Here is a 16,346-nt window from a genome sequence, read left to right on the forward strand (position 1 = left end):
ATTGTTGTCTTCTAGCAATCATGATACGCCTTATGAAGGAAGGTCCAAACATGGGCCATATATATCAGTGGGTGCAAACCTACATCAGAAAACATCAATGATTTGCCTTTTACTCACCGCGCTACACGCTATACGATATTGAAAAATGCTTCGAGCTCTCAATTCGTGGTCACCAGGTACCACGCTCCGCAAAAGTCATTGATTGTTGAAACCTGATACAATGTTGAATGAGTTTAAATATCCTTGTACCATATGGAGTCAGGAATGTGGAATAAATATATAGTGAAGTGTGAAATAAAACCTTGTTACTGAGAGGGTGGAAGGATCCCCTCCAAAATCAGAAGGCGATAGTACCTACAAGAAGGCGGTAACCTGAAAGAAAGTTTGAAAGTTCATGTCAATGTCAGTCAAGGGAGCTCGAACTCTCTGAATAAAAACCCTCAGTCTTTATCCAGCCCTATCCAGCCTGAGGTTGTACGATCCGAGGCAGATAGCACTAAGAAATAAGGGGTCTTATCTGCAATGAAGCGTCGAATTTCCCGAACATGAGGACGCAGGCGACGGGGGAAGCTATTTTTCTCTTGTATACTTACTCATGAGGCCTTGATGGGTCGTATCTAATTTGAGACATCCAAATGTGTGTACCAAAGTCAGTCAATGAAGGGGGACACAAAAACCAGGAATTATTCACAATGCATCCACAGATCGTTTCGATTAGGCTTGTATGTATTCCTTTTGGGTCCAACTTCAAAGCTTGGAGCATACGAATAAGATCTGGTTACTTCGCGATGTAACGCCGCCAAAAGGTAACGCATGCATCATAATCTTGAAGACACGTTTGTATTAATAAACTTTCTTTCCTTTCCAGCATTAAGTTTATGGCCAGAAATCCATTAGGATCCGGGATTGGTTAAAGCGAGGGCGGCAAAACACCTTAGCACGCATTTCCATTTTCACGGATCGCGCACGACGAGCTTGAGGGCCATGATCAGATTATCTTTGTAATAGTACCTCTATTCTTGCGTGAGCTATGAAAACAAGCAGAGACTGAGTCTGGGCGGAAATGAAATAATTGGAGACACGTACACGTTCCGATCAACATTACAACCTATGCGTGATGGTTTCTTTTCTTCTCCGTGGCGTTTTACCAATGCAGTTCGGGCCGAAGGGGAAATAAGTTACATCGAGAATCAAGAGGGCAGAGTTTACGAAAAACTATGCATTGAATCTGAAGGAGGGCTAGAGGAAGTTTGCAGTCCGACTGAATGGACATACAGGAGTCAACGACGCAAGATAGGAGAAGAGAGGAAACCAGAGGCTGCCTCGGCATAGTCTACTTCATCCATCTGCATTCTGCAATGCTCTTTAAGGGTATGCCCGGGTCAATGGCTTTTGTACAGCAGTACTTCTGAGCTATGGAACCTTGTTACGTTGTTAGCTATACTTATAGAATAAAGGCTGCTATTACCGAGCTTCGCTAACACGTCCTGAAGACATCACAAATATCAGCGGAAATTTTTTTCAGCGCATATGAAACACAACGTACTAAGGATTGGTAGCCAGAAACGAAGTCCATCTGCAAAACCTGGATGTTCATGAGAGCAAGGGTACTAGCTGGAGAGCGCTGTCCAGCGCTGAAAGCACTCCCAGCAGTTTTTCAGTACTGCTGGGAGTGCTTTCCCAGCTGGACAGTGCTGTCAGCTGCTTTCGAGCTCTTAGCCGAAAATACAGGTTTTACAGATGTCGACATGAATCAGTTTCGTACAAATCGTCGCAAGGGGATGAGTGAGAGTCGTTTCGCGTGCGATTTGGGCTCCCTCTGCATTCAATGAATGACAGATTGAACGGTTTCCAACAAACCCTTCAGGACCTCAGTCAGAGCCATCTTCTTGCCTTCCCGCAAAGGTTCATGCCGCTAAGATAATTGATCAGATGTATTCCTCCCCGACAAATCTCACAACAATGCTCAGAGGGGGAAGCGCGTTCGATGGATTTTCTTCGGAGCTATGTAGGTAGAACAGTTGCTGCAGATTATGATGCTGAGTAAAAACTGCGCAGCTTGAAAGACTACTTGACTGGTCTAATTTGTTGAAGGAGGCTCTCACTTGCTTCATGGTTTGGGAGAAGAAGAAAGGTCTAAGAGCTATTAAAATACATGGATAGCTGGAAGTATGGAAACTCACCAGGATCCTCGATGAATGCTAGATGGAGCCCCCATGGTCCTAGGATCTTTATGAACGAGATCCACAGCGACAGCGTCGTGAGTGAAGCTAACCCTCGAGCCAGCCATCAGGAAAAAAAAAAATTACTCCATAATGCTTTATAGCCTGCGTAACACTTGTAGACTTGTAGACAAGTCACCCTTTACATAGCACCATGTAGCACCATGTAGTAAGCTACTATGAGCTCGGTATTCATGGCTCTTGATACATGTAACACTCTGTAGTGGTATAAAGATAATGTAGTCGCAATCATGACTCCAGGAGAACACATGCTATACCTGCAATGTAGTACCGGAGAGCATCCTATATCCCTAGCTGTTTCACCGGCTCCTATTAATTTAAGCACTCACTATGATGGGTGAATGTATGATATTAGTGGTATATTAGAATGCTATATGCAATATAATCTAAGAGTATAAAGCGGTTTTTAGATTAAGAGAATGCACCGCCAAATTAGCGGAGGTCTCCGCTAGTCTCTGATACATCCAGAGCGTTCCCCTAGGTTATGCTTCAATACCGCCACCACAGTCATCTTCATCGTTGTCGTCATCTATCTCACTATCCTCAGGCTCAGACTCAGTGTCTCCAGTGCGGGCCTCCATTTCTTGACGGAGCTGTGCCTCAATACTGCCAAAGATGTGGACAGTAGAGTCATCCGATGACTCCTCACGCATCCTGATCCTTGAATAGCGATTAATAGTGATTATATTTCAATAGCAATAAAACCTTACCGAGCCTTTGCATACATTTGGTGACGGATGTTGAGACTCACTGCTGGGTTCATGCCATCCCACTTTGCAAGATCAATAAGGTAGGCTTTGTAATATTTGTCGTACTCCTCCTCACTAAATTTCTTGATCTTGTTGCATGTTCCACTGGACCATTCCGAAATAGCAGCCCGAATCTAGGATATTCATAGCATATGTAACGTTGAAGTAGATATGAAAACTCACCATGGTGAACAATGATGCCAGTGTTTGCAACAATATCGGATTGAAGTACTTTTCAAACACCATACCCATGTTGCTTTCATTGAAGATATAGCTTAACAAAAAGATGATTGGCGGATGTTCAGCTTAGCCAGTCCATGCCTCGCAATCCTGAATCAAAACATAGTTAATATCAATGTCATATAAACAGTGTACGGGCAACCTTGTATGAGAAACCAGAGAAGTTACGGCTCGAAAGTAATCGACTCAAAGCAATATTCTGCTTGACCGCACGTTTCCCAACAGTCACATCAAATTTGTAGCATAATATGATATTCGCTCGGATCCATTTGTAGACTTGACCACGTATCCTACTACTGCGAGCGGCAATCTATAGCCAACAACAGTTAGTCTGACAATAATGTTGATATCTTGCCTTACCAATTTGAGGACACATTTATCAGATATGAACTGAGCCTTTGCAGTGGCACATGCATTTCGGAAACACTTTTCCGCCCATTGGAGACGAGTAGTCCGGTTGGGAAAGAAGTCCTGCCCAACAATGCGGGCTTCGAAATCTCGCATTGCACGAAGAAGGATAGCTTCACCTTCGGCAGTGTAATCGGCAGTTTTTGCTCGTGCACCTGGCTGCCAGTTGGCACGGAGTGGGAGAGCCGCAGACAGTTCAGGCACAACACCCATTTGCGAACCTCCATAAAGAAGTGTCAGACCGGGTGTAGCATATGCAGCTCAACGAACAACTGACCTGCTTGAGAACCGGTAACACAAGAACCTGTATTTGTGTCTATGGTCGTTGTAATTGAGGTTGTAAGACGAGAACTTGCAGATGTGGTAGGTGCACTTGAGCCAGACACCAGCATTGAGCTATTTTCAGATGTTGGAGACAATGTCACATCACCGGGGATGATAATGTTCTGAAAGGTATTCTGCAAGGCAGGTTTTTTTCCGCTGACTTTCCTGGTGGACAGCAACCTATTGAGGTTGATTTGAGGAGCCTTCGGAGTTGACATGCTTGGAAGAGGTGTTGCCTATGCAGATGTAGACAAGTTAATTCTCTAGATCATAAAAATACCAACATACCACAGTGGAATACATCATTTGTGTATCTTCTTCACTTTCAGGCCCTTCAAATTCTTCTGCAGAAATGGGATTTTCTCGCGCCTTGCGAGATTTGCCTTCTATAATACAATCTATGAAAGAAATGGAGTTTCGAACACAACAAAAACTCACTGGCAATTGCAAGCTGCTTTCGAAGCTGTGTTGTCTTCTCCTTAAGCCGTTGTATTTCAGTAGTACTAACAGTATCCTCTGATAGCTTATTGAGAAAACAATATAAAGAAAATCTTCGAAACGTACGCTGCATTTTTGTTTTTTTTGTCTGTCTTGTTATGCGCGGAACAGGATTTTGATTAACTGAAGCAAGAGCAAGCCGGACAGTTTGTTTCTGAGCTGTCCTAGCTGGAGGTCTGGGCCAATCTTCCATGTCTAAGTCATTGTCAGCGTCAATGTCTAATTCTCTGGGATTAACATCTTCGTCCTCGTCTTCTTCTCCTTGGGAGTTACGGCGGTCGTAATAAACATCTTCGGACTGGGTGTTGACTTCATCATCCTCATTGTTGGACAACTCAGACAATTTCCGGCGCCCCATGAAAATGACAAGTAGAAAGAAGAAAGACACGTAGTGAGACAGGGTGAAATTGACATAAATCAAACAAACATACCGTAAATTCCCACCACTCCACACTCGACTATGGCACACAAATACTGCTGTCCCCACTGTAATGCGACATTCCCTACATTACAAGGCCAGCGGTCACATATATCCCAGGCTAGGAATTGCAGAGATAAGGAAGAAGCTGCTATACTTGCCACCATTCAATCTTTACCCATGGATACACTGCCTACTGTATCAGAGAATGATGCTCCTGGACACGAGAGTGATGGGCTTGTCAAAAATACAAATCTCTATGCAGACCTCGAAGAAGGACATCAGTCAGAAGATACTCGAAGAAAAACCAAACATGCCTACATAGAGGAAGTCGAAGATGATCCCAGGACTGACAGGGTATCAACTTCTGACCCGCAATTACGCTACATTCAGGACTACCCTCGGCAGGCTGGGACTCCACTGCATACGTGTGAATTACCATTTGAAACATTGCAGAAAGCACAGCTAAAGGAGGGTTTGGAGCCATGGTCACCATTTCAGAACAAAGAAGAGTGGGAGCTCACACGTTGGTTGATGGAATCTGGTGCAAGTCAAGGGAAGATTGACCAGTTCTTGAAACTAACAAAGGTACAGAGCTCTAACAGTGAAGTGCAAGGTCTTATTGATATTATTAGGTTCGAGAGGACATGAAACCACCATTTAAGAACACACGTACCTTTCTCCAATTCATTGACTCCTTACCCAGAGGGCCTGGCTTTACATGCACACCCATGAAGATCACAGGAAACATCAAGGACATGAACGGAGATTTTCGGACGGAAATTCTTGAACTGTGGCACCGCAATCCTCTTGAATGTGTCGCAGAGATTCTCGCTAACCCTCTTTTCAAAAACCATCAAGTCTTCGAGCCAGAACGTGTCTTTCGGCAGCAGAAGGATGGTGTTCCTTCAAATCGCGAATATAACGAAATGTGGACCGGAAACTGGTGGTGGGATACGCAGGTAAGTTCCAGTCATATGAACGTTGATCAGACTTACATGAGGTGATTAGGATATGCTCCCCGATGGTGCTACAATTGCACCAATCATTATTGCATCTGATGAGACCAGACTCTCCACATTCTGCGGCGATAAGAAAGCATGGCCAGTATACCTGACCATAGGTAATGTCGCTAAGGCGGATGTCAAGTCCATGCCTCGGGCCTCCATTCCGCCGCTCGGTACTCCGAAGATCCACTCTTATTGTTCTTTCTCGCTACACATACCCTTTCGTTCTAGTTCCTCCTTATTGTCTTTTACTTTACCCTGCAGGTACTACTCGTATAGCTCCTAGTAGTTAGTCCAGCACTCCGCACCGATGCGCCAATCCGTAGATATAAATACTGCCTGTACGCTACTGTAGTTCCTCAGTTTAATTATCAACTTAGCTCCTCTCTAAGTCTTCAGGCTCAATGCCTTGAAGTACGTTCTACTCGACCTTAGGACTTGATTGTCCTCTGGTTCGCTCCTTGTCATCGGCAATACCGCCGCTCCGACTTGGCTGCTACTTAGCTCCTCTCTCTATACTCTCGATCTCCGGGGACTAACGGCGTAACGGCAGTGTTGTTAATAACTTCACTACTGTCCCACTTGTCTTCCGCACTTAGACACCTTGTGGCCTTGGCACGGTTACACAGTGTACATGATCTTAACAGCGGAGAGACGAAAACCATCATCCAGCACGTGGGTTCTACTCGGCTATATACCTGTATCGAAGCTTGAATGCTATTCAGAAGACAAGCGTTCTGATGTCGGATGTCAGCTTTTTCACGACTGCATGCAGACAATCCTCGAACCCTTGATTGCTAAAGGTTTAGCACCTACAGAGATGGCATGCGCAGATGGGTATCTTCGCAATATGCATGCTCTTTTAGCTGCATATGTAGGAGACTATCCCGAGCAATGCAGGGTTGCTTGTTGCAGGGAAAATAGCTGTCCAAGATGTACGGTTGCACCTACGGAGAGAGGAGAGCCAGGCCCACTGAACTCAATGTACCGAGATCCAGTCATGGTAGTGGAAGCTATCTCCCGACATTCAAAAGGCTGGAAACCACCGGAATTTGAGGATCAGAACCTGCGACCAATGAATCCATTCTGGAAAGACCTACCTCTCTGTAATATCTTCGAGTGCATCACACCTGACCTTCTCCATCAACTTCATAAGGGAGTATTCTCCGACCATGTGGCCTCCTGGGCACGGAAGTCTATCGAAAATGGTCAGGAGGAAATTGATGTGCGTTATCAAGCTATGCCGACTCACCCGACCCTTCGTCACTTCAAGCAAGGTATCTCAAAAGTCACCCAATGGACTGGTGGGGAGTATCGCTCAATGGCAAAAGTATTCCTCGGAACTCTCGCAGGTGCTGCTGAACCTGGGGTGATACGGGCAGTCCAAGCCTTGGAAGATTTCATGGATTATGCTCACTTTGAAACTCATTGCGACGAGAGTCTTGCAGCAATGCATTTAGCATGGCAAACCTTCCACGCTGAGAAGTCAGTCTTCATTGACCTAAAAATACGGAAATTCTTCAATATCAACAAAGTCCACAACATAAAACACTACGTTGAATCAATCTGCTCACGGGGAACCAATGATAACTTCAATACCGAAATTTCAGAACGGCTGCACATTGATCTTGCAAAAGCTGGATATTGAGCATCCAACCGACGGAATTTCATGGTTCAGATGACAATTTGGTTGGCGTGTCAGGAGGCTGTCCACCGGTTCACAGCATATTTGAAATGGGCGGTGTGTAATTACAATCCACAAGGCCTGGAGGACAATGACGAAGAAGAGGATGACGACGATGAGCTGGATGAACCTGTGGGCAGACTGACCAAAGACTCACTGTTAGGCGCTGACAGAGAGTACCATGTGGCAAAGACACCGCCAATGCAGGTCATGATTGACTCGGTCGAGAAAGATTTCCACGCTGACTGGTTTCTTTGGTACCTCAACGACTACCTGTACCGTAACTCCCTCATTGACGACCCCAATAACTCTGATCTCACTCCTGATACACTCATTCCCATCTACAAACAAGCTCGCATCCATCTACCTCCTCTTCCCGAAGCCATTTCCGAAAAGTCTGTCGACATCATACAAGCCACAAAAGCCCTGCCATCTGAAATAACAGCGCGTGGTTTCAAAGCTGCTCAGCCAGCGAAGACGAGTACAGTTCTTGTCCGCACTGATAAAAGTGACCCCAGGAAAGGGCCTTTGCATGGTGCGTATGCTGAAACACATGATTTCTCTTTTTTGCTCATTGTTTCTCCAGGATTGCAAGCTGCTCGTGTACTGCTAATATTTCAACTTCCATCATTGATTCATACACGGTCGGAGCCACTCGCTTTTCTTCACCTGTTCAAGCCATTCAACAGACTTCCAGTTCCCAATTTCAATATGTTCCAAACTTCCTATGCTCACTGACAACATGCAAAACATGGCACCATTCTTCCTCTATCCCAGATTGTTCAAACCTGTCACCTTACACCTCATTTTGGTCGAAAGATGAATCGCGCCTGGGATAGTGCCAATGTCCTTGACTCAGCCGAAAAGTTCTACCTCAATCCTTACCTTCGACATCGTGACTTTTACCTACTCTGACATCAGTTTTTTCTCTATGAGAAGGCGAAGGACAACCAAGAGCATGAGATGCGGAGAAAGCGATTACGAATGATATAAGAGAATGCATGGAACTGGTGTGTATTCCCATATGCGTCAGTCAACCAGAGCCCTAATATGTTTCCAGTAGCACCATCCACTTTCCTTCACCTTCCAGTACACATAACATATCTCATATGTTGTTGGAATACATGCTTTCTATGTACCGTATTTAGTACACAATTTTGAAGTATATTGAACCCATTCTCATGAATTCAACCCATGACGTTGGCGTGTCACTCTTTCCACCAAACTATCACAATGTCTTCACGGCATTCTCTTGGCCACAGTCAAAGTGTCTCACCGTCGTATCGCAAACACACAGGATATAAGCCAGCTTCATCCTCACCATATCAGCCTAGTTCCAGCTCTCACACTACTAGAAATGGAAGATGCCAATGGTATAAACTACATTCTGCCAGGGCGAGGAAGAGGCTGACAGTGGTTCTCCCACTCCTCGAAGCTCTGGTATAAGAGGACAGCGCAAGCGCAAAGAGTGTGTGGTTCTGTTCTTTGTATAAGTGTACTACTATCTGACTGAAGATTTTCTAGACTAAGCTGGGCTGAGGATTCACAGATACAAACTTATACATACGTTGAGCACATGCGAGAGTTCAACACAAGGTGGAACACCGCAACAAAAAGTAGCGAAATCATTGTTTCGGACAATGACTCGGATTCTGTCACTTCGGGCATCGAGTCAACTACGCACAAGTTCGATCACCTAGCAAATGGGGATTCGCAGGACCCAAGGACGTATCGTTATGACCCCGAAAGATATGGATCTGAGAGTTATGATCTCTTAGACAAAGGTATGTTCTCAGTTCTCCTGCCTGTAGTCAAAACACCGATTCTTATGTACTAGGCTTTCGTGAGAATCTAACTGCTTCACCGAAGAAGGAGAATTCTTTGTTATTGTACCCTGCCTCTCCTGTCCCAAAAAACGAACAATCAGCATATACGGCCAACTCCCCTGTCCTGAAAATTGAAAATCCCGTTGTCAATTCTGCACAGGAGAAGCAGGCATACTGTCAGCGACTGGTTCTAGTAACGGGTGTCGGGTGTCACCAGGTGTCACACTCAAGAAAACCTCAAACAGTAAGGCGATAAAGGAAGTAAGCAAAGTTCTGGGCTAAACCAGGTAGAATAGACGAGATCAAAGCTAAGGAAATACAGCAAGTAGCTACAGCCTATATACTAGTGAACAACCCTCTGCCCTAGTAATGCCCAACGCCCTGGGTTAGTGGTAAACATGAGTAGAACATAAGTAAAGCAATGTGTAAGTAATGAAAGCTCAATCGCCATGCTGTATACGTGTTGTGAGACTGCTGTGTTTAATATAAGTAAATGAAAAGTGCATGTTGTATCAGTAAGCATAAATAATAGATCAGGTGACAAGATAAGACAAGATATAGGATAAGGGAGATAGAAGATAAGACAAAAGATAAAAGATAAGACAAGGGATAAGGAGAAAGATAAGATGAAAAAGAAGTGATCGTAACATTACCCCCCCTTTAAGGCGCGAATTCCATGACGCGCAAGTCGGTTGACAAGTGCTTCAGACGGCATGGTAGTTGGGACTGGTTCTATGTCTGGTGTAGGTATTTGTCGGAACAATTCAATGGGAAATTGAGCAATCGGAATCTCGATCCGTTTAAGGGTTCGAGGCCTGGGCTTGTTAGGATACTTCTTGTGGAAGTCCTGAACAGCTTCTTTGGCATTCGTCATATTAGCTGCAGGTTCCCACGTCATTTCATGTGGTCCGTAACCTCTCCATTTTACCTTGTACTGGATGCCATTCCGATACTTGCGTGCATCCACAACCTCTTCTACTTCGTACTCTTCTTCTTCTCCAACTACTTCTGGAGGTGGCTCGGTATTTCGGGGTTGTGTCGGGAATTGGGGTTCATGGTACGGGGATAGGTGTGTTTCGTTGAAGACATTATGGACTCTTTTCCACGTGCGAGGGATGTCGAGTTTGTATGAGCTGGATCCGATCTTTTCAAGAACTTTAAACGGTCCAAATCGTTTATCCCCAAGTTTCTTCATTGGGCGATCTGTCGTTATGTTGGTTCCTTCAAGCCAGACTTTATCACCAGCCTTATACTCTATCGCTTCATTCCGGTGTTTGTCATATTGGCGTTTCATGTCCTCAGCGGCTTTTTTCAGCGCCGATCCTACTTCTTCCCTGATCCGTTTCATACTATCGGCAAACTCCTGTGCTGTTGGGTTTTGTGACGTCATCTTCAGTGTGGTTCCTTTGTATGGGTGTCTGCCATTGTCTGCGTAGAAGGGCGAAACCTTCGTAGCTGAGTGTACTCGATCGTTATATGCAAACTCCATCATAGGAAGCCATTCGTGCCAATCACTCTGATGATGATTCACAAAAAGATGGATGTAATGTTCAATTTCTTGATTTATCTGTTCCGTCTGGCCATTAGTCTGAGGATGGTATGCAGTTGTATAGTTGCTTTCGATTCCTAGCAACTTGTACAGTTCCTTCATGAAGCGGGCATGGTACTGAGGGCCGCGATCGTGGACAATCTTCCGGGGCATTCCATGGATCGGAAATACTTTGTCACGATAGACACGTGCCATTCCTTCAGATGTTATTGTAGTATGTGTGGCAAAGAGCCGTAACCTCTTCGTGAAGTGATCAACAAACACGCTGATGGCATTATACCCTCCAGACTCCGGTAATTCGCCAATCATATCTGTTCCTATGATTTCCCAAGGCTCAGATGGTATGTCATGTGGATGTAATGGTCCTACGGGTTTTGTACGATGTGTCTTTGTGGCCTGACATTATTCACAGCCTTCCACGTAGATTCTGACGTCTCGACTGATTCCTGGCCACCAGTAGTTGCGTGTAATTAACTCGATAGTTTTATAGCGGCCAGGGTGTCCTGCTGTCTGGGCATCATGATGTGCCTGTATGATTCGTCCTCTGAGCTCTTTGTCCTTGGGGACATAGATACGTCCTTGCCAAACTGCTAGTCCATCCTCAGTTTCAAGCCATTCCTTGTCTTTAGACTCGAGGGCAACCTGTACTAACTTGTCTCGCTGGTTTTTCTTCCTTCGGATGAGATTAAGCAGATCGTCTTCAGGGGCAGATGTCTGATCCGTTACTTGAGAAATGAAAAATTCTGGTTTTAGCAGTGTGACGTCGGTATTGTCATTCTCCCCTTTCTCAAGGCCTGACATCCTTGACAGAGCATCAGCTTTTCCCATCGATTTCCCAGGCTTATGGAAGAGCTCAATATGGTATTCAGCAATTTCAACTACCCATCTGGCTTGTCGTCGATTCAACTTCTGAGGTTTCCGGAAATACTGGAGATTCTGGTGATCGGTAAAGACTTCAACAGGTTCTTTTGCGCCCAGCAAATACTGTCTCCAGTCTGATAGAGAATCCATGATGGCCATCATCTGTTAAGATCATGTACACCGTGTAACCGTGCCAAAGCCACAAGGTGTCTAAGTGCGGAAGACGAATGGGACAGTAGTGAAGTTATTAACAACACCGCCGTTACGCCGTTAGTCCCCGGAGAGCGAGAGTAGAGAGAGAGGAGCTAAGTAGCAGCCAGGTCGGAGCGGCGGTGTCGCCGATGACGAGGAGCGGACCAGAGAACGTTACAGTCCTAAGGTCGAGGAGAACGTACTTCGAGGCGTTGAGCCTGAAGACTTAGAGGAGAGTTAAGTTGAGAAGGGAGATCTAAGTTGATAATTAAACTGAGGAACTACAGTAGCGTACAGGCAGTATTTATATCTACGGAACGGCGCAGCGGTGCGGAGCGCCAGACTAACTACTAGGAGCTATACGAGTAATACCTGCAGGGTAGAGTAAAAGACAATAAGGAGAGACTAGAACGAAAGGGTATGTGTAGCGAGAAAGAACAATAAGAGTGAGATTACAATAAGGAGCAGATCTTCGGAATACCGAGCGGCGGAATGGAGGCCCGCGGCATGGACTTGACATCATCTCCTTGTCGTAAATTTCATAATTCCGTTCAACCTCATTAAGTGACCTGGACCTGAAGGCTACTGGTCTCCACTTTCCGTCGACGTTTTGCGATAAGACAGCACCATTTGCGTAATCGGAAGAATCAGCTTCAATCCGGAACTTTCCAGTCTCTCTTGGGATAATGAGAGTGACATCTTTGATGATCCGGTCTTTCAGTTGATTGAACGCATCTTGTTCAAGAGATGTCCATTCCCAAGTCACATTCCCTGTGAGCCGTGTTAGGGGTTTGGCAATTTTACTGAAATCTTGGATGAACCGGCGGAAGAAGTTGCAAAACCCTAGGAACGATTGTAGTTCGCGCTTTTTCTGTGGTGGCTGCCAGGTTCGAACTGCTTCAACCTTTTTTGGGTCCATCCAGATTTGTCCATTTCCTACAATGATTCCAAGATATTCAACTTCCCTAGCCTCAAAGGTGCACTTTTCAGGTTTCAAGTACAGTTTGTTGGCTTTTAGGATGTCAAGAACCTTTCTGACGATGATCCGATGTTCCTCAATGTTGTCCGTGAAGATAAGGATATCATCCATATAGACAATGACGTGTCCTTAATCAATGAGCTCTCGAAGGATGTAATTCATGAATGCTTGGAACGTGGCGGGTGAGTTTGTAAGTCCGAAAAACATAACTGTGGGCTCGAACAAGCCTCTGTTTGTTCGGAATGCTGCCTTCCATTCATCTCCTTCTTTGATCCGGATGTTATTAAATCCCCATCGGACATCCATTTTGGTAAAGATGTTGGAATTCTTCAGTTTATCAATGAGTTCCTGGATTAACGGGAGTGGATATCGATTCTTGACAGTCATGTCATTTAGCTTTCGATAATCCTGTACAGGCCGTAGTGTTCCATCTTTCTTTTTGACAAAGAAGAAAGGTGAAGCCATGGGTGAGCGTGATGGTCGTATTTGTCCCGATCTAAGGTTTTCCTCTAGGAATTCATCTAAAGCCTTCTGTTCCGGTGGACTGAGGGGATAGACTTTACAGTCAACTGGTTTGGAGCCTGGCGTTAACTCTATGGCATGATCCCATGGACGTCTTTCTGGCATTTGGTCAAAGTCCTTTTTACTAAATACATCAGCATACTCGGCAAGGTACGGAGTAGCGGCATCTGTAGTGGCAGTTTGTACTTTGATATGGCCTTGGTCAGAAAGATACCCATCCCAATCGAACCAGAAGATCCTTTCACCATCGACAAGTTTTTCCTCTGTACCATCATCCTCAGGTGATTCATAGTGTGGCAAATACCCGCATTTGTCAGGACAACGTTCGAACGTTAACGTAGATTCCTTCCAATCAATGCTAGGATTATGGTAACGTAGCCAGTCTATGCCTAGAAAGATATCTGTCTTGCCTAGATTGGTAACTGCCATATCTATCCGTTCGGCATGATCTCCTATCACCATTCGGACTTGTACATAGCCTTCTATGGAACCATTTTTGTTCAGAGTGCCATCGGCGTTATAGACCGGCATTTTGACTGGTAACTCCTTAACAGTGAGCTGGTGCTGTTCTACAAAATCCTTATTGATACAGGACCCTGTGGCTCCGCTGTCTAGGAGAGCTTCTGTTTCAATCTGTACACCATTGTTGATATTCTCAATAGTGGTTCGCAACTTTAGCTCATGTCCTCGGGTACCTTGGACAAATCTCTTATGACTTTTGAGATTGGTAACTGCTTCAGTTGCGGTTGCATGACTCAGATTTCGTATAGCCAATACCGTTTCTTCCGATGCTTCTCTGACATGACTTTCAGGCATCCAGGCTCTAAGAATTCCTATAGCCATAGGGAGTTTGTCCATTTGTAACCGCTGCGCCACCCATTCAGGTGTGTTTGGTTCATATCTCACAGGTTTTTTCTCAGCTCGGGTCGTCATTGTAGATAGGTTATTTTTATTGGGTGTTCCAGTACTACCAAATTCAAAACTAAATTGACTGTCTACATATGACGATGACGAAAAGTCTGATACTGATTCTGAGATTGGCCCCGGCAGACCTGCGTCTACTGCTGGGGCAGGACAAAACCCAATTCCTTGGCCATAGCCTCCTGATCCTCCTGTGTCATCCGGCTCCACATGCCTCTGACAAACTGTGGCTTTGGTGCTTTTTCTGGACAGAACTTTGCAATGTGGCCTTGCTTGCCACAATGGAAACATTCCCTGTTGCGACGCGCAGCATCAATATCCATTGGTCTGCCTGCACCTTTGAAAGTCGTTCCAGTGCCGTCTTTCCTATCCTGGGTGGGTACCGCAGGGGTCGGAGCCTTAGTTGCGGGAGCCTGTGTCATTTGTGGTTGCCATCTCTGGCTACTAGGTCCTTGCCCAGCATTCCGCTGGTATCTGCTTGACCAATTTCGTCGCATTTCCTCACGACGCCACCACATGTCGTCGATGCTGATAATCTTCTGTTTGAGTTCATCGAATTTTTCGATTTGCTCATTGCTGGTGCCATACACTTGGTCAATCAGTTTCGGCTTTACGTTCATTTCAATCAGTCTGATAACGTAGGGGGCGTCCTTAGCATATCCAGCGTCTCTCATGATGACTTCAAATTCCTTGAAGAAATCCTCTGCCCTCTCATTGGGGCCCTGACGGAGATGTTCTAGCTTCTCCTGTGCGTTCTCTGTAAGTCCTTTGTCTAGGAAGGAGGCATTCAATGCGTCCTTGAATCCTTTCCAGGTGACTTTCCATTCCTCCTTGTCGTCATTGAAATTATCGTCCGTATAATTCTGGACCCAGCTACTGACTTTGGGACCTCGCATATACGAAACCGCAATGTCAATTCTTTCACTGTCTGTAATGATCCTATTCCTTGGATCACGAATGTAGGCAAAGAGGGTACGACGCCACTCTTTGAACTGCGCTTTGTCGCCATCAAAGATGCTAGGTTCTCTGAGCAACGACTTGCCATGAATGTTGGAGGTAGTGGTGGTGGGAGCGGGAGTAGGGTTAGACATGCTGTAGTTGGGTGGTATGTAGGCAGGTATGAATGAGGTGATATTTCGTTTGATAGAAGATGAAGTGGATGGAGCAGATGAATCGGGGGTATGGTAACGATCGGTTTGTACCGAAAGTCTAGGTCGTCCTAGTCTTGAAGTAAAATCCGTTGTAAGGAAGACGAGTTACTAATGCAACCCGGTGGTGATGATGGGAAAATGTATGATTGGATTTGTAGAAGTCGAGAGTAGTGTGGGAGAGATTTCGAAAATAGAGTACGATGATGTGGGAAGCAGCCTTCCACTCTCGCTTGATGAACAGATGCACCCTCCCTGTCTAGGAATGGAGCTCGTTGTGCACGCGAAGACCCCTCTCCGAAGATTAGTGATCAGTCGACGCTTTCGTCTGCCAGTACGGTGTCGGACTCAACGTTACACCTTTGTACTATAGGCGACACTGCTCGAATAGAGAGTAGAAGTCTGTGAAGGGTTGGTAAAAATGTGAGCGGGGATAATTGTGATAGGGATATGATTGCGTAGCATGTGACAGGTGGTAAGAATAGCTTTGATCTTCTGTCAGCGACTGGTTCTAGTAACGGGTGTCACCAGGTGTCACACTCAAGAAAACCTCAAACAGTAAGGCGATAAAGGAAGTAAGCAAAGTTCTGGGCTAAACCAGGTAGAATAGACGAGATCAAAGCTAAGGAAATACAGCAAGTAACTACAGCCTATATACTAGTGAACAACCCTCTGCCCTAGTAATGCCCAACGCCCTGGGTTAGTGGTAAACATGAGTAGAACATAAGTAAAGCAATGTGTAAGTAATGAAAGCTCAATCGCCATGCTGTATACGTG

At 45.3% G+C, this 16,346-nt stretch overlaps 2 protein-coding genes across 2 annotated transcripts; one reads left to right on the forward strand and one right to left on the reverse strand.

Moving 5' to 3' along the window:
* Window positions 1-2,725: 2,725 nt before the first annotated feature.
* C8R40DRAFT_1066228 (uncharacterized protein) lies at window positions 2,726-4,820 on the reverse strand (the record flags this gene model as incomplete). Its single annotated transcript, XM_046225748.1, has 9 exons — window positions 2,726-2,903; window positions 2,954-3,126; window positions 3,176-3,266; window positions 3,361-3,542; window positions 3,593-3,861; window positions 3,918-4,200; window positions 4,253-4,362; window positions 4,403-4,480; window positions 4,529-4,820. 9 exons carry the CDS (start codon window positions 4,818-4,820, stop codon window positions 2,726-2,728), a joined length of 1,656 nt encoding a protein of 551 aa, XP_046091220.1.
* A 102-nt stretch (window positions 4,821-4,922) lies between these two features.
* Window positions 4,923-8,486, forward strand: C8R40DRAFT_1158616 (uncharacterized protein; the record flags this gene model as incomplete). The annotated part of the gene is made up of 8 exons (XM_046229762.1): window positions 4,923-5,109; window positions 5,146-5,468; window positions 5,516-5,842; window positions 5,892-5,987; window positions 6,663-7,442; window positions 7,566-8,106; window positions 8,158-8,267; window positions 8,349-8,486. 8 exons carry the CDS (start codon window positions 4,923-4,925, stop codon window positions 8,484-8,486), a joined length of 2,502 nt encoding a protein of 833 aa, XP_046091221.1.
* Between the last annotated feature and the right edge of the window lie 7,860 nt (window positions 8,487-16,346).

Source organism: Lentinula edodes (assembly GCF_021015755.1).
Source record: "Lentinula edodes strain Le(Bin) 0899 ss11 chromosome Unknown C8R40scaffold_3, whole genome shotgun sequence".
In the NCBI taxonomy this organism is placed as follows: Eukaryota; Fungi; Basidiomycota; class Agaricomycetes; order Agaricales; family Omphalotaceae; genus Lentinula; species Lentinula edodes.